This window comes from Lineus longissimus, chromosome 19, assembly GCF_910592395.1.
Source record: "Lineus longissimus chromosome 19, tnLinLong1.2, whole genome shotgun sequence".
Taxonomy (NCBI): domain Eukaryota; kingdom Metazoa; phylum Nemertea; class Pilidiophora; order Heteronemertea; family Lineidae; genus Lineus; species Lineus longissimus.
In genome coordinates this window covers 1590656-1609014 of record NC_088326.1, presented here as the reverse complement: position 1 = coordinate 1609014, position 18359 = coordinate 1590656, and the positions used below count along the sequence as shown (strand labels likewise).

General features: G+C 42.9%; 1 protein-coding gene across 4 annotated transcripts in view; it reads right to left on the bottom strand.

The window, feature by feature from the left end:
• The window catches only part of LOC135502735 (structural maintenance of chromosomes flexible hinge domain-containing protein 1-like), a 29528-nt gene extending 12485 nt beyond the window's left edge, over positions 1 to 17043 (bottom strand). Inside the window, exons 1-30 of one of the 4 annotated variants that reach the window (XM_064795748.1) lie at positions 16894 to 17043; positions 16637 to 16719; positions 15984 to 16120; positions 15424 to 15450; positions 13107 to 13233; positions 12568 to 12687; positions 12316 to 12479; positions 11952 to 12051; positions 11575 to 11788; positions 10622 to 10745; positions 10278 to 10473; positions 9907 to 10101; positions 9458 to 9678; positions 8957 to 9150; positions 8585 to 8782; positions 8278 to 8422; positions 7681 to 7993; positions 7138 to 7284; positions 6676 to 6838; positions 6325 to 6535; positions 5766 to 5892; positions 5330 to 5566; positions 4991 to 5116; positions 4538 to 4617; positions 4178 to 4335; positions 3141 to 3256; positions 2540 to 2557; positions 1135 to 1196; positions 791 to 1007; positions 208 to 360 (exon numbers count right to left, since the gene is read on the bottom strand). In XM_064795748.1, the coding sequence (XP_064651818.1) occupies positions 208 to 360; positions 791 to 1007; positions 1135 to 1196; positions 2540 to 2557; positions 3141 to 3256; positions 4178 to 4335; positions 4538 to 4617; positions 4991 to 5116; positions 5330 to 5566; positions 5766 to 5892; positions 6325 to 6535; positions 6676 to 6838; positions 7138 to 7284; positions 7681 to 7993; positions 8278 to 8422; positions 8585 to 8782; positions 8957 to 9150; positions 9458 to 9678; positions 9907 to 10101; positions 10278 to 10473; positions 10622 to 10745; positions 11575 to 11788; positions 11952 to 12051; positions 12316 to 12479; positions 12568 to 12687; positions 13107 to 13233; positions 15424 to 15450; positions 15984 to 16120; positions 16637 to 16719; positions 16894 to 16933 (4413 nt within the window). In that variant the 5' untranslated portion in view covers positions 16934 to 17043. The remainder of the gene's footprint in view (positions 1 to 207; positions 361 to 790; positions 1008 to 1134; positions 1197 to 2539; positions 2558 to 3140; positions 3257 to 4177; positions 4336 to 4537; positions 4618 to 4990; positions 5117 to 5329; positions 5567 to 5765; positions 5893 to 6324; positions 6536 to 6675; positions 6839 to 7137; positions 7285 to 7680; positions 7994 to 8277; positions 8423 to 8584; positions 8783 to 8956; positions 9151 to 9457; positions 9679 to 9906; positions 10102 to 10277; positions 10474 to 10621; positions 10746 to 11574; positions 11789 to 11951; positions 12052 to 12315; positions 12480 to 12567; positions 12688 to 13106; positions 13234 to 15423; positions 15451 to 15983; positions 16121 to 16636; positions 16720 to 16893) is intronic. The other 3 variants (XM_064795749.1, XM_064795750.1, XM_064795751.1) reach the window with 3 other exon arrangements.
• Between the last annotated feature and the right edge of the window lie 1316 nt (positions 17044 to 18359).

Sequence of the window (18359 nt, the reverse complement as noted above, 5' to 3'; positions counted from 1 at the left end):
CATCCTCAATTGAGAGGTGTCCTGATTACAGAGGTCATATTCAATGATAATGACCAATTTGGTACCAAATTTGCTGTCCTCAATAGAGACAGTGTCCCTAATAGAGAAGTGTCAACTGAGGGAGGTTCCACTGCATCTCATTTTGCGCTGAAACAATATTTTTTGGGAAAGTTAATTTGGATGCAAGACTCCCCCATTGCTACTTACTGCTGCCATAGCCTGACCCTGGCTCATCGGGGTTTCCTTCCGTCTGGTCTGACCGACAAAGTTTGGCACCTCATGCGTCGTGCCGTCTGTCGACATGATCTCCATCGCCATCACGCCATTGATGTTGTGGCCGGTTTTGTTTTCATATTTGTCCTGGAAAACAAAACAATTTTGAAACACACTCGCACATGTCCTTGTGGAAAGGTTTTGAATGAAAAGAATTTGCTCAAATACCTATGCAATGCCGATTCCTTGGCACCAGCACATTAATTGATATCACCCACATTATTTGATATCACCCACATTATTTGATATCACCCACATTATTTGATACTGATCATACTCCTTACCCGAAGTTCAAACTTGACACTCTTGATCAATGACCTGGCTCCAGCTTTAGACGTATCCACATTATTTGATATCACCCACATTATTTGATATCACCCACATTATTTGATACTGGTCATACTCCTTACCCGAAGTTCAAACTTGACACTCTTGATCAGTGACCTGGCTCCAGCTTTAGACGTATCCACATTATTTGATATCACCCACATTATTTGATACTGATCATACTCCTTACCCGAAGTTCAAACTTGACACTCTTGATCAGTGACCTGGCTCCAGCTTTAGACGTATTCGACACCGTCAGCGTCCCAGGTGGGTAGACTGGAACTAGTTTCGCCGGCGATCCTGGTGACACGTTGATCGCCACTTGGTTGCTCAAGACTTCGTGTTTGCCGTCATTGTAGATGAAGACTACGCTGTGCATGCCGGCTAACTCAGGCACCTTCTTGTTGCTGGAAGGAAAATGTGGATTTAAGATTTGTCGGACACACACCGGAGTCCCCTGGAGCAAATAGGAGAGCCTAACTTGTAATCGCTGTACCCGCATCATAGTAGAGGTCAAAAGATGGTAGGACTTACCTGAACACAAATATCCCATCTTTGTCAGTTTCTTTCCTTGGGTCAGGACTGTACGATATGGCCTACAAAGATAGAAATAACGAGCAATTAGCCGAGCTAAGCTCTGAAACCTGACACTAAAACCTGGGAACCTTGCAAATCATGGCGCGAGTGATTTGTTTTGATTACTTGTACGACCAGGAAAAATGGAACCAACTAAGTACAGTGCCTCCCCGGACTGTTTAGAACGAAAAGCAAGATATCAGAGTCATTGAAAAAGAATATGGCCTACACCAAGACACAATCGAACAAAATTTCTCGGACCATTTTTTCCAAAATACCTTTTCGAGGATATCTGCAATGTTATTTGCTATTAAGGGCAAACTAAGGCCCAATTCCAACGCCCTCAAGGGAAAAACGCAACAAAGTGAAAAAGAACAGTGCTCTTGAACAAATAACATGGCAATGTCTGTAAAGACTGTTCGAGGCCAGCACAGCTATAACTTGCAATGATGTTACAAGCATAGACTAGAACTAGGAACAAGGTTGTGTGTGTTGTCATGGAGAATGAACTGTAAGCGTATGTACAGGCCTCACAATGCCTCACCCAACCGCAGGGTCACTCCTCAAGTAGTAGTTGTGCTGGCTGAGTCCCTACACTTGCAAAAACTGCCTCAATGATGTGGCTAATTATGAATAATTAGTACAGTGGAACCTCCCTTAGTGGACACCTCTCTATTAAGGACACCAATCAGTCCCGAGGGTCTCCTTAACAGAGAGGTTCTACTGTATATGACAATATGAAGGCATTCCCTTAGAGTAAGATGATAGTCAGAGTCGAATGGGGATACTAAAGCTCACCATCTACAAAGAACTGGTTGAAACATTTACAGCAGTGTATCTGGGCGTAAATTGTTCCGGCCATGCACAAATACTACGAGATGGTACTGGGGTACTCTGAGCAAAGTTCTGGAGTAAAACTTTTTAGTCATGAGAAATTGTTAATATGAGCTGTCTTCAGCATCATCATTATTACCCTACAAGCCAGGGGATATAGTTCCTATCAGCATTTCTCTTTAAAGAGAGACTGATCAAGCTTTGAGCAACAGGAACTGAGAGACATTGGAGGAGGCTTTGTGGGTACAGTGTCCTCAATAGTGAGGTTCCACTGTACTTTTGAAACAACTTTCTCAAAATACCCCTGACTTTGGGTTTCAAAGGTGACAAAAGCGTCAACAGGGGTCGTTATGTTTGGAATGGGTCATCTGGGACGTTATTTCTGCTAAGTAAATACTCTTTTTTCACCCTAAAGAGACCGGATAGGACAAACAGGCAAAGCTTGCGACCCATGCAATGGTTCATGCTGCTGACCCCTGACCTCTTGAGAATGAACGAAGAGTATTCATGTTGCACAAATGTACTGTACCAGTTTACTTCCTGAACCCTGCAAAAAAAGCAAGACATGAAAGTTCATCAAACAAAAACCCATAATTTATCTTTTTTTCACCACTTTCAGTTACCAACACTGCACATGAAGCAAACTCAGGACAGGGTAGGTTCTATCGGTAACCACCCCTCTTCCCGGCCTGAATCCAAATTGACTAAGTAACTGACAAAAGGTTTATTTCAAGCTCCCCTGACTTAAAATGATACTATGATGTGATTTACAACTTTGCGGAAATACGTCCGTTTTTAATTGTTGATCACAAATGTAAAGCTCAAATTTTCCATTTTTGATCAGATTTATAATAAAATCGCTGAATGTAAACCACCGCGACCGCGAAAATGTTCATGTCCGGGCGGGATTAAACCATCAATTTCTAGAAAATGTGCATTTCGATTCGAAAACAATACCGATTTATGAGAAAGTGACGTAGTCATTTGTCAAAAACAGCTAAAACATTATATGGTGAAATTTGACACGAGTTACCCTTTAAGTGAGTCTAGCAGTTGGCAGACTTGTTGCCGAGCCCTGGAGACCCAGTCATGAAATTGACGGGTTTTCTCGCTCTGTCTGGTATACTTACCGAGTCTGGTGGTTTAGGGTTGATGTTGTCCGCCCTCCAGAGCCGCATGGTCAGATACGATGGCTGGGCGGCTGTCATGAGTGTGTCGTCTTCTGCTATAACTTCGACTGTGTAGGCTGGAAAACAAACGGAAAACAAGGTATGGTAGTGGCTGATCAAATTCCTTAGAGGGTGCAGTCACTTGGGTCTCTTCTTGGGAATAATGCAGAGCTACCAACCTCTAAAAACCCCTTTCAGTATTTTCCCCCTGAATTTGTCACTTTTTCAGTATTTTGGGGGGGTCTTTCAGTAACACATAAATGACTTATTATCACAAACTTTCAGTAGGTTTTTTGTTCCTTGAGAAGCACTAATAAAGTCCAATCTCCGTGCGAACATCAAATTCAAGCCGTCAAAATCGAAATCCGCCATATTGTAATCTGAGAGTGAGTCGTGCGCAACGCAGGAGAAACGTTGGCAGTATCATAATGCCAATGTATTTGAAAAAGTTAATGTGATTTGCGCGAGACTTGGCGGTGCACAGAAATCAACAAAACGAAATCGACGAAACGAAAAAAAATTGAACTTTTTTTTGAAAATCGTATTTTTGATAGCAATTCCGTAACATCGTACTAAAATGCGTTTTTCGGCCAAAATCCGTACTAAATACGGAAAATCGTAACAGGTTGGCAGGTCTGATAATGGGGAGGGAGGTGTTCTCACCAGAAAACAACAAACAAGTTAAACACCACAGCAAACTAAACGCATCTGGGAAGATCTAGCACGTCGTTGTGATGTCATTTGCTTGCTCAGTAGCGTGTACTGCATGACATCATTGGTCATCATTCACAACATCAGCAGTTGGCATTGTCACTGTGATGTTGCTACGGAGTTGAAAAGGCACAAGCTTGCTGCAGCATCTACAGGGATTCATCACAAGTCTGCTATCCCATTTCAAGTAGTTCAGCTACCCAGGCTTTCACAGACTTCAATTAAGTTGGCGTAAGGCGATTTCCTAGGGCTTCGCCTCAGCTACTCCAGAGGGAATCAACACTCACATGGCATTGAGAATCCGACCACGTAGACAGCATTCTTGTCATACTGTAACTTAATGGAAACAGGCTTGGCAGCATCTGGCGTCACGCTGATCTTTAACTTCGGACCTGACAGCGCGACCTTCCCGTAGAGAGCTTTGGGTTGAATCTCATAACTCCCACTAAAATCAGAAAAATATTTCAAAACATCAAGGCGATATCAGTGGCATTTCTCAATTCATGACATCCGCAAGAAGCAAGTGTTCATACTGATAATCATTTCTGAAAACATGAGAAGGTGGCACAAGACATTCTGATCATTTCAATCATTGTACACATTCAAACAAATCGGACACAAAAAATTTACTGGACGGTCTTCCTTACGTTTTCGCTGTCACAATTAAGTTGCCGAAGTTCACTTGTCCAGCTTTGTCAACTTTGGTGGGTTGTGGTGCGGGAGATAGCTGTAAAATGGAATCAGAAACAAACATGAGAGTTGACAGACACGAGGCCTTGGGGGGGATTTTCAACCTCTGGCTTTGGACTATCCTGAGACGAAGACCGGTCTCGATTGGCCCATACACTTCTCAGCAGACGCCTTGGTTTCGGAGAGGACTTGCACAACAACTGACTCGAGTGTCTGACTGAAGTCGAGAGAGGAATAGCCACAAATGTTTGAGAGGTTTTGCATAGAGATGTCCACGGCATCTAAACAAAAGCTGAATTGACCACACCACAGTGAACTGAGGTTAAAGAGGTATCTCTGGGTCAACAACAGAGATATGTTCCACTAGAAACACCTTTCTCCATCCTAAAAGATGGACCATATGTTCTTACCTTGATGCCAGTATCCTTCGCCAGTTGAACTTTGACCTCAGGGTCGGAGGTCGGGTTGCCTAACTCATCACACACTTGTACGATCAATGGCTTCTCAAACTTGCGCTCGTTGAAGACAGCCACTGCCTGAAGATACAAATCGATTAAGTCAATCATCAATCCGTCCTGAACATCTGTGTCATCATCATCGTCATCATCAACCAGTATTCAAGGAACAACCTTAACTCGACCAGTAGGGGAACCAGGCAGTGACTCAGCCATGAGTCGAACCCACGACCTCTTGATCATGAGGATGACACTACCGCTCCCCCATAACATACTCTCTCAATCCCAACCCACCTGCGTTAAATCCCATCCAGGAATGGTCAACTTTGCCGGCGGCCCGGACACCATCTGTAGCCGAACATATTCCGTCAACTCCTTCCACTTGATCTTGAGTTCTTTCCCGCCAAGACTGTTGCCCTCGAACTTGACTCCTTTGATCACAAACGTATTGCCGTTGATGCTTTTGTCGATTTCGTGGATGTTCAGATCATCGCCCGAGACCTCGAGGTCATCTATTGCACTGCTGGGTAACTGGAAATTGGGAAAAGAGGATATGAAATCAAACAGGGAGGCAGGGAATTTTACCCCTTGACGACACCTGAAACATTTAGGTCAGCGATGCAGCCAAGATGGAGCGGTGCCAAAGAAGGCAGTAGTCTCAGTTAGCTTCTTCCCGAGGAAAAAAACCAGCTTTTTTAGACATTACATTTCTGGAAAGTTTCTTACTTACATTTTTAATTTCATTGTCTTTCTTATCCTTGAGGGTGATGACGATCTCGCCGTCAAGTGTTTCACCGATCCTCATTTGGGTCGATGCGCATTTACACTTCAACACAGCTGGCTCACCGGGGGTAGGTCTGAAAATAAACAAATTGTTATAATAATAATAATGAGTCTTTTATATGGCGCAATTCCGTGACACTATAGTTCGCGCTCAAAGCGCTTTGGGATATCATATTATTACCCCGGTCTCCACAGAAATCAATCAGGGGTTTCAAGGAGCAACCAGAAGGTGCTCACTTGAACTCGACCAGTGGGGGAACTAAGCAGTGACTCGGCCGGGAGTCGAACCCATGACCTCCTGATCATGAGGCCGACTCTCTTCCACTGCACTACCGCTGCCCCTCAAAATTGTTATAACTCAGTCAGATTAAACAGTATTATGATTGAAGAATGGGTCAAGATCTTGATCTTTTTAGTTGGCAAGATAACCAAACGATAGTGTCAATGAGAAGAAAGCGTTCCTCATTTAGAATTTCAGAAACCAAGTACTATAGCAATGTACTCACTTGATCGTGAAAGAGAAATCCACCCCAGTTCCATTGATACTTATATGACAATACTTGGTGTCGGAAGCAGACGTCGGTATTTTAATATCAGGCAGGCCGCCTTTCAAGACCAGGTCTTTGATTAACTTGGGCGTCCAGTTCACTTTGACTTTCTTGGCCAAATGGTCCTCCATTTCTATTTCCCGACCAGCTTCGTCAAAGATTTTGAAAGCTGAAAAGGTTACAATAGGTTTGAGAACAAAAAACAAAAGAGATAACATACAGATGTTGCCAAAGATGAGTTTCAATGTTAGGATGACGTGGTCTCACAAAACAAGTCAAATACTTGAAGATGGTCATGCAATTACTTACTAATTCCTTTAATCATTTCACCAGCCACACCATTGATGTCAGACCCTGCTCTGATAGGGAGATTTTTATCTCCGTTATACTTGTAGAATACCTCCATGTTGCTTGCCTTAGAACTCGGCACGATGACCAGCTTTCTCTCCACGGCTTTGATATTTCGCATACCCTGCAATGAGGAATAAGATAAAAGTGCAATTTCCACTTGCATAGGGCATCGTTAACACCAAATTGAGATTACTGGCTTTTAAAAGGAAAGGGCCTACTAATACTCCTTATGGTTTGTTGAAGCAACATCCTATCCGATTTCGTTTTCAGAATTATGACACAGGAATCCCTGCAAGGATAACACAGAACCACTGCGTTGACCATCAGGTAACTCGACTAGAACTGATCACACAGGGTGATGGAGTAGCGATTAATCAAAATCTTGAAAATATCAAAGGAGCATGCAGAAAATTTTCTTACATCTACCTGCACTTCGATCTTAGCAGTGAGGTTCTGTGATCCCCGCACTTTCTTCATGACGAGGGGCTCGCCTGTGAACACGATATGACCGGTGCTTGTACAGTCTCCAGTGTAGAGGTAATGGGCGAGGCCGGGCACACCTGTGAACTGAAAAGAGAAAATCACATCAGGTAAGATTGAGGTCTCTGGCAAGTGACGTTACTTCAATTTGTCTCTTTTCAGATCAGCACACCTTGTAGTGGAGTCGTGTTTAGTCCAGGCATCCCTGCCGCAAGAACAAGTGCTTCTGTAAACTTTGTAATCAAGGATAGCACAGGAGGTTCGAGGAAGTGGAATAGATGAGAAGAAGAGATGTGTCATGTAACATACCTTTGCCGTCAGCACAAGTGGAAACAGATGAGAAGAAGAGATGTGTCATGTAACATACCTTTGCCGTCAGCACAAGTGGAACCAGATGAGAAGAAGAGATGTGTCATGTAACATACCTTTGCCGTCAGCACAAGTGGAAACAGATGAGAAGAAGAGATGTGTCATGTAACATACCTTTGCCGTCAGCACCACTTTAGGAACTGTTGTCACATTGCCCGCTTCATCCAACAGACAGACGGTAAAGTTTGCTGGCTGTCCGTTCTCGATTTCAATCGGCTCTTCTGTCGGCTGTACCCGGATGGATTGGGGCGGACCAGGGAGTAACCTAATCTTGAGAGACTGTTTTGAGTTCTCTAGAGCCTCTACGCTCACCGTCAGATCGAAGTTTTGCCCGGTCACAGAGCTGACGGCACCTTTAGCTATGATGCCCTTGATGACCAATGTATTGCCTTTGATTTCTGTTTGGTCGTACTTCAACTCGAGGCCACTGAAAGGAAAGATCAGGATTTCAGCATTAGCTTTTATTGAGACTGTAGTGGGTCTCTGGTGTCCTCTTTGTCCTCCAAGCCAAAGGTTCTTCATAGGTTCATGTCTACACTCTTCAAATTCATCAGACAAGACTGCACACAATAATTACTGGTCTAACCTGAAAGCCTCTAAGGAAGGCTAATCCTACATGTATATTTGTTCCTAGTTTATGTACATTGACACAAAGAAACTTTCCGATATCGGTAGGAGAAACACGGAACAGTTTGAGTGACAAATGCCTACCTTGCTTCTAGTTTTGGTTCCAGTTTTTCACTTGGTTTTGTGAGGTTGTTGTATCCGTCCTGGAATTCTAACGGAATCTGGAATGGTGAGCCAACTCGGAACGGACCCTCCAGGAGACCGACGTTGAACTTTTCCGGCTCTGCCTCTGTGAAGAAAAAGATCTGCACATTAGAAGCGTGGCTCGAAATCCGAAATTGAAATGAATCTTAACCTCTTCAAAGACATATTCTTTTCGATCTTATGTGCTACAGGATCTGGCAGGATGATTTAAATCTTCGCAGGCCAAAATACTTTCAACATTTCTTACCTGTGACTGTGAATTTGATTTTCTCCATTGGGAGCTCCCGACCAGCAAACTTATTCGCTCCGCTCTCATTTAAGACGGCTTGGATAGAAATCGTGTATTGTCCAAGATTTTTGATGTTTTCCATCTTTCTGAACCAGTAGGGCCAGGTCTTGCCGTGCTGACTGATGTGAGAGACAATGACTTCATCACCATGTGGTGCTGCAAAGTAAAACGGACAGGAATGAGTCAGACACTGGTTTCGATGCCAGCATTGCTACAGTTCTTGACCATTGCCTGCAGCTCATAAATCACATCCTCTCGTGCAAGTCTCGTAAAAAATTGAATGATTTGTGAATTTAAGGTTTGATTACAAAACACAACAAAACCACTTACAATGCCATATAACTTTAAGCTCCACCAGCAGTTTCTTGGACGAGCCGACCGTCCCAGGCAACTTGCTGATGTACTCTCCCTTCCTATTGGCAATCTCAACTTTTATGGCACCGACTGTCTTTCCCGCCGCTCTCTTTTCACCCTTCGTCACTTCGTATCCCTCCGGCCACGCGATTTTCAATTTGTGAGGGAGTCTAAAAGATAAATCATTCAATCATACTTTCATGAGTGCATTCAGAGTTCCATTCCTCGAGTAGCAATGACTCGAACACACATAACTTACATTGTAAAAGCTTTACAAAGAAGTACAGAAGTGCATGTACCTCTCTACGGGTCATTGTTGTCGCAGGGGTGTCATTTCATGTCCCGCACTGTGGCTCAAGGGTAGCAAAAGGGTCAATGGAAGGTACACCATTCCAAATCGGCCAAAGCTGGCCCATTCATTAGGGCCGACACTTGAACAAAACAAACTTTACTTCACACAATAACTACATCACTCACTTTGCCTCTTCCTCCTCGATATATTTCTTGATCGCTTCCTGCGTCACTGTCCGGTCCAGCTTCACCAGCGGGTAGACTTTCACCTCATCGTACAACGTCTTTGGTTCCTGGACGATCTCAATGTCGCCACCTGTGGCAAACACGTCGCCCTCGTGGTCCCCGAAGAGTAAGAAGCGGTTGATTCTACCGTAGGTCACTGGCAGTGTTCTCTGTATCCGCACCTGGAGGAGATAATCGAATAGTCAGAGAGGCTCCAAAAGTGCCCTACAAATGAGCATATGATGATCATCACCCTCAGGACAGACTCGTGCTGTCCTTTATAGAGAGGTGTCATGATTAGAGAGGTCAAATCCCATGACAACAAACCAATATGGGAACAAAACTAGAGAGGGTGGCGGCTAAGGGAGGTTCCACTGTATCTGAATTCCATTTGTCAGCAAATGCCTTACCAGTTGACCTTTCTGGAAAGCCTTCCCATCCCACTCGATGTGCGTGTACTCTGCCCACGGCGTCTGCTTGTTTTTCGGCAGGTCATTCCTCGATACTTGTTTAGTGAAGTGAGAGAACTTGATCTGTTTGTCACACTGCTCGTGACACTCCTTCAACCAGTTGTAGAACTCTTTGTCGATATTTGTCCTCTTTTCCTGGAGAAAAGAAAAAGTCGTAAAGCATTCTAATGGGAGAAAGCCTGGGGACTTGAAAAGCCAGCTTCTGGCCGATAACTGAGTCACCAGGTCAATAAAGCCTGGCAGTTTTCTGGCACCCGGGATTCGCCTTAGGGCCCCGAAACTGCCTATAGTAGTTGGAAAGCCCTGCTTACCTGAGGCCTGGGTCCCTGGATGACCCGACTGAACACGCACTGCTTGTCTCTTAGCTTCATCTCAAGGTCGATGAAGGTCAACTTATTTGTGCTGACTTGGAACTTGTCGTTTGTGAAGAGAACACCAGAGATCCTGTTGAAACATTCCAGTGGGATGTTGCCCCTGGCTTTCTTCGGGATGCTGCACCATTCAAAACTGAAAACAGAAATGACGTGCAGGTGAAAGGAGTCACATAACACAGAGGAAAACCGCTTTCTAACTTGGGGAACTGGTCAGCCAGGCCAAGGAGCCATCATGGAGGGACAGAAAAGTCAGAGTCAGATAGTGACTGGTCGAAACTTACTCGTCAATCGTCGTGTATGGAATCAGCCGGCCGTTCCAGTAACACTCATAAATCGCCCTCCGGCCTCGGGCCGGTCTGATGTCAGAATAGTTGACGTCACTGTCGTCTTCCGGGAACGCTTCGGCTGCAAACAAAGAACAAGTGAGATACAGCGATGAATTTGCATAGGTGATTGAAAAAGTTGACGACATCGATATTTATTTGATGGACTACGATAGAAACACAAAAAGATTTTCAATCTTTAATCAAGACGAGTACAAAGAACTCAAGCAAAGAAAAATACAGTGTTACCTTGAAAAGATAACATGGTAAGGACTTCGAATTATCTTACGTGACTAAATTTAGAAACATTCAATTCTGTGAAAGCTCAGACAATCTTGGTTTTAGGTAACGTCATCTGAAGCCAAGGAACGGATTCTTTCAAGGAATTTAATTCTAAATTTCTGTGCACCCAACCAACACTAACTACATCAAAAGCATGCAAACAGTCCATTTAAAGGGACTAATACTGTCACTAGTGTCAGGCAGATTTTTTTGCACAGTGTTGCCTGTCATGATAATCATGAGTAAAACAAGCTTATAAGGAGTTTACATCACATCGAAGCTAAACCTTGCACACATATCATAATACCTCTTTCTGAATTTTCCAATAACACGGGGACTTGAAATTAAAGGGGGAAAAAAGTTTTGTGAAAGATTGAGTAAAAAAATTTGATAAAAAATATGACAGAGTGACATGATTTTTATTGGCATAGAGAGAATAAACTATTACAAATAAACTTGTTCAACCTCCATGGACTCTTTTTAAAGCACTTTACGACAAAGGAAGTGCAACTCCAGATAACAAACTAAATTGGACTGACTTTGACACTGGACACATCTCTTACTCATCACAAATGAATGATGCATCACTCCACTCAACAAATGTCTATCACCAAAATGACGCTACTCACCTCTGGGGTCGATGGCATCAGATGGGTACGTCTCTCGGTCGTACATGAACGGATGGTACCGCAGCACCCCCTCGACTACCCCCGTCCCCTCCACGGTCGCCTTGAAGTCGAAGTTACAGACGGCTGAGCGTATGTACTGTGTCTGCATGTCATCGCTGATGTCTCGTAAGCTGATGACTTTAGGCGTGGTGTGACCTTTGTTGAAGATTTTGATCTGAAAGTAGAATGTTGGACTTTAAGCACTGTTGACAGTCTGCATGTGTAGGGGGGATTTTGAATTTACTTTGCAGCACGTTTTGAAGAGGAATTGAGGTTATAAGTGAAGGCAGAACACTTCACACATCTAGATAACTCTAAAGTTTGACTAATTTCATTACCTCAATGTCGATATTTTTGAACGGGCTTCCTGGTCGCCTCGTTTCATCTGGTTTGTCCATGTTGCCATGTGGGCCATGGATGTAATAGTGATAGATGTGTCTGAAAGAGGAACGAAACAGTTGCAACACTTGATGTAGAGCGCCCCGCAAATGAGCATTTTAATCGCTGCGACCGGTGGCGATGATCGTTTGATCATGAGGGTCATCGCAGGTCGCCTCCGAGTCAATATCGAACCCAATGTTAACTCCAAGTGATGTCATCACAAACTGATCTCTAGTCCGGAGTGATTGATACATTTCGTTAGTCCCAAAAGATTAATATATCAGCAGGCAGTTGGGCAAAAAATTAAGTTATGAAACTCACGCTAATTGTCTTGCCCAGGATTTGGCCTGTGTCTTCATATATGGAATGTGTGTCTGGTTGATACCATTGATGACGACAGCGGTAAAATGGTCTTTGTCTTTTTCTTCTTCGATGAGATGGCGTACAACTTCGTCTTCATCTTTCAAGTGACTTGTATCGCCGGGCTACAAAACACAGATTTCATTTGACGATCATTTGTGACAAACTTGCCAACTCATTCAGCAAAGACCACAAGGTAATGATGATAAATACCTTTCTGTTTCTGATGAAACCACTGTATATGGCCTCCTTATTTTTCTCCTTCCTCTCAAACTCTTCCTTGGAGATAGTCAGCTCGTGGACGTCGCGGGAGTCCCTTGGTTTGGAGATCATCTGTAAATAAGGTAGGACAAATTATACCATGCATCTTTCAAGAAGCATGTCCCATCATAAAGAAGCAACAGGGAGATGTCCTCATATTCCGACCAGGGATGGTTTCATTATCCAGCACAATGAGGCATCTTCAAGTGAAGACCACAATGAGGCATCTTCAGGTGAAGACCATAATGAGGCATCTTCAAGTGAAGACCATAATGAGGCATCTTCAGGTGAAGACCACAATGAGGCATCTTCAAGTGAAGACCACAATGAGGCATCTTCAGGTGAAGACCACAATGAGGCATCTTCAAATGAAGACCATAATGAGGCATCTTCAAGTGAAGACCATAATGAGGCATCTTCAAGTGAAGACCATAATGAGGCATCTTCAAGTGAAGACCATAATGAGGCATCTTCAAGTGAAGACCACTTACCCTGGTGGATGTTCCGATGAAGAAAACGGCCTGTTTGCCACCTACTCCAAAATATGAGATGTCTGAGTTGAGAGATCTTGGTGCAGTGCCGGGGGTGGAGGGCCGGTTATCATCATCGTCATCATTCCTACAAGACAAGATACACATGTTGGATGACTTAAAGGACAAATTAGTCAATTGATAAGTCACTTGTGGCCCACTGGAACTTAGAATCAGAAATCAGTGAGTACAGTGGAACCCCGGTAACACGACCTCCCAAGGGACTAAGCCGAAGTGGTCGTGTTACCGGGGTGGTCGCGTTAGTGAATTTAAGAATCATAAGTAGGTTTTCCCGCCAAAACATCGTCCTAGCAGATATGCTGTGTGTACATTGACATGCATTAATGACTACGCCACCGGGTGATTCGATAATTTGTGTGTATATCACGAATAAAAAATCATTTTCTTGAGTGTTTTGCGTTTAATTTACAACTTATGTAAATGAGTAAATAAACTGACGAGAGCTAATTAGACCAAACATTACATTAAAACTTGAGCATGCTAATTAGAGCAAGCATGTCATTCACACCATCGGCAGCTGCCCTTCTTGATGTCAAGCTAATATTCCCGCTAACATTGAGAGAGGTGATGTGAGAAGATGTTGAGAATTATTCCTGATGTCTTCCTGCTTTAACTTCAGCCAATTTGAACTGGTACTGATTAAATCATCTTTTTAAAAACGTATTTTATCAATATTACGACGTAGTAAGCATTCTTTACTTTGAGTATCGGTACTCTTACTAATCAACATAATTTATTTGTCCTAAAAACTACGTGTGCATGCCTCTTGACATCATTTAATACTAAATGATGAAAAACAAACCGTGAGTCGAAAAGAAAGTTTATTCTTCATTTATTTGCGCTTACATTTGATCAAACTCACTTACACATCATTTATTTTCATATGGATTCCCATGGTCATTGTGTTCGAGGTGCTAACTATCAACACGGATTTGCGAGAAGGTGCCAATTGATACGATGCGGTCATGGTTGATTACGGCAATTAGGCCTCATGGTCGCGTTAGCGGGGTTAATTTGCAGTTTGGGACCGACCAAGCTGGTGGTCGCGGTCTGGGTACCGGGGTGGTCGTGTTAGCGAGGGCCAGTTAATGAGAATTAGAGAGAAAACCATTCGGGAGCGGAGAATTTTGGTCGTGTTCGCGGGGTGGTCGCGTTACTGAGGTGGTCGCCGACCGGGCTTCCACTGTACTTCACTCAGTTTGTATTGTTTAAGGTTCAGGTGACCCCACATCTATCAATCTCGTCCCCATGTGGACCCTCAAACCTTGAGATTGCCTCACTTTCGCACTACATGTATCTAATACTTGAGGAGCGAGGTCATTCTGGCAACATCTTGCCAGAACTGTTTACAAAGTGGAAAAAAAGACCGGCATAATTGATATCCTGGAGACCTCCGAGCCAGGGGATGGCACACAGTCCAGGTTTTGGTGCATATTTAGTCAAGGCCGAAAGTTCATGCAGGTAATGATGACATGCCTAACTGAACTATAAGTTAAACAATTTGAACTGTTACGCTGCAAGGGATACCCTACACCACTGAACCACTAACTACTCGACGAATTTCAAAATCTAAAGCTACCTGTCTTAACATTAGATTTGTACCCACTTCATTGCATCTGAGCACCCTTTACACACAAGTGATTTAAATTGCTGCTACCTGAGACGATAATCGCATGCGACAATAAGATATTGCACATCGCAGCGATTATAATCGCAGGCAACAGCAATTCATCATTTGCGCTGTTTTTAGAATGTAAAGACCACCACCTCGAGCATTGCCTGGAATCTAACCAGGCCTGGAATCTACCCAGGCTGAAGAAACGACCAAGCGGAGTTAGTAACCTACCAATAGATACAAAATAGATTGAAAAACAACACTAGTACAAAGGGTGATTTACTATAATAGCTGAATAAGAACACACATTCACCACATCAAAATGCCAAACACCCTTTCTTGAAATAGACAATGTGTTGTGAGAAAATGCACTAGGCCATAATGAGCAATCTTAGCAAAAGGAAAGTTATGGAGATTAGTGCAACTGGCCGTGCTTAAGTGCCGGGACAGATTTCCAATAACAGTAGACACGTATTTTGAGAATGGTTTAAGTGAGGTTTGTAAGGAGTGTATTACACACCTCTCAAATTCATTGGAGAAAGGCTAGTCTATTGGGCCCGATACAATCATCGATTTGGCACAATGGAAATGCAGCACAGAAACATTAATAGCAAAATGATGCCTGAATACTAAGTAACCTACCCTGCCCCTCCGTCCTCTGCAGCAGAGCTGTAATCAAAGTGAACTTGAAGCATGATAAGGAGATTGAGAAACAGCAACTAGAGGCAAACATGCCTGGAACTCAGCTGAGGATAGTTGACACTGCACCAGACAGAGGTGGCTGAATAATATCAGCTCCACAATAACAATTTAGGTAACCACAGTCTTTTGTTTGCTGTCGGTTTGTTGTGGGTCTCAGTGGCTTCCTCCGACTGGTACAGATATATGTAAAGCAGCAGAATCTTCTGTGTTGCCAGATGACGATTTTGTGTCGCTTGAAGAATGCACCCTTGCGTAAGTATGGCAGGCAGGCACATTCCTCTAGCAGCAGACAACTGAATGAAAGGTTATGAAAAAACGTTGTCTTCAGGAATGAAGACGTTTCATTTTTCGGGAGCACAAAGGCAAAAAGGGAAGGAACGAGACATATATTTCTGCATATTTCGACCCCAGCCTTCTAAGTTGATGCCTATGACATGAGCACAAACCAAAAACCTAACGTAAACAAACAACCGAAGCATCTTCGTTTTCCGGAAACTTACAATTTACGTTTCTTGTCCTTGCGGATGAACTTTGACAGCCTGTAGATGGCCCAGTTGTTCAGTTGTTTTGGTGCCATGCCCTTCCCGTTGTCGAGGACTACCATCACATTCTTGGATGGGTTTGTGTCGTCAAAATGCTGGAAAATGATGAGAAACAACTTAAACATAAGGGTAACTCGTGTCAAATTTCACCATTTAATGTTTTTTAGCTGTTTTTGACAAATGACTATGTCACTTTCTCATAAATCGGTAAGGTTTTCGAATGAAATGCACATTTCTAGAAATTGATGGTTTAATCCGGCCCGGACGGCTCGCTTCGATGCCTTTTTGCGGTCGCGGTGGTTTACATTCAGCGATTTTATAATAAATCTAATCAAAAATGGAAAATTTGAGCTTTACATTTGTGATCAACAATTAAAAACGGACGTATTTCCGCAAAGTTGTAAATCACATCATAGTATCACTTTAAGTAATACGAGAATGAAAATGGAGCAGAGATGACCAGCCAGACTTCGTAGTATCACTGATAGCTAAAAGTCTGTCAGGCTGACGTTGGTTGATCTATCAGGTTATATCATTATCATCCCACTTTACACTTCAGTCAACCTTGGTTTATCTAGAAAGTGAAACGGTTTATTCCTTGAATCACTTACCAATCTAATTTCAATCTGACGAACCCCCAGGTTATCAGCTGTGGCTGCCAAAGAGTTGTCAATCAGCTCGGCAAAGGCATATGCTGAAAACACAAAAACAAAGATTTGAGAATCATAAATAAGAGAGTATTAAGAACGAATGCAGACTCTGAAACGATTAGGGATTCATGGCAACGTTTCTGCTAACGCCAACTCAGCAACCTGGCCCAGGAGGCCAATGATGCAAAAAATGAAAAGCTGTAATGATATCTACTTACGCAATGGGTTCTGTCCCTCTGAAGCATAATATTCATACATGCCTCCCTTGACTATTGTATCATAGTGCGGGAGATAGTTTACCCGCTCCTCTGCCGGGGCGGGCAGGTCCTGGTTGATCGAGGTGAGGACATACAGGGTGTCACCTTTGTCAATGTAATCTGAAATGAAAGACAAGGAAAATTATTTTAAGTTTTGACAGTTCCAGAAATAATAACATTGGGTAGTCTGTTTCCTTGCTGATAGATGGCCACACTGGAGACATTTATGAAAATTAGCTAGTTTTTGGACAAAATATGCGATATTTTTCAAAATTATGCGAGAAAAAAAGAAAGATGAAGTTACTCCACAAATTGCATGATAAGAAAATAATCAATGAATATCAAAAAACCCAAAATGAGATTTCCGGATATTGTCTTTAATTTCTTTGTGATCTCCAAGATGGCGATACCGCAGCTAGTGGACATTTTGGGAATATCTTGAACTATTTGGTCTTCAAATCGTTATTCGGTGTGTTTTGCACTAGAGTTAGTCTTACCCCAGGTGTCATCATCGTGTATTTCATCACGATTGGTTGTGGTGATCACAAAACCTTCATCGTCAGCAATCTTCAATGCCTAAAAAGAGGACATAAATTGATTCAGTTTTTCATTCAATTTAGACAGTAAAAACACAGAAAGAGTGATTCTTTGCTAATTGCTTAATTGAAAACAGAACATAGGACTAATCAAGCAAGATAAGAAGGGGGAGAGCGCAGAGTTAGAAGTTTGATGTGGTCGCAAATGAAGCCAGCAGCCCCATTTTTGGCATTTTCTCTAGTCTTCCCACATTTTCTATTGATGATTGCTTCACTCATGCACTTTAGCAAATATCGAAATAGACTGGACTCTTATAGCTTGACAAAATCAATGATAAATGCAATATAGCATAGAGTTGTGGATGCCTTGATGGATATTTTCACGGATGGTCGCACAACGGACCCGCATCACAAGAGAAGAGTAAACATGTGTGTGTCATTGTACTATTGTGTGTGCATCGCTTGCATGGGAGCAATTTTCATTTTTTTGACGCGCAAAATACGGCATCTTTTACCTCCTTAACGCGAGTTCTAAAATCGTCAAAACTAAAAAGACCTCCAGTTTTTATTTTCGCCTCTGGCAGGTTTCCAGATCTTCGATCAAAAACGAAGACAAAGGGGTCATCTTCTTCATGATCGGATGAATTTCGAGAATTTGCTCGATCGCCGAGTGACTCCATCTTGAAATCAACACTGAAGAACCCGGATGACAGAAAATTAGGTGGTTCTAAATATTTCCATCAGATGGCGTGGCGGATTTTTTCGGCTGCTAGTTTTTTTAATGTTGCTGCAAAAAGCCCTAAAACTCTTTTTTGGGAGCTTGACATCAAACCGGAAGAGATGAAGGGCACAACTAGTGTCTGTGTGTAATCTCCTGATACTGGTAACTGA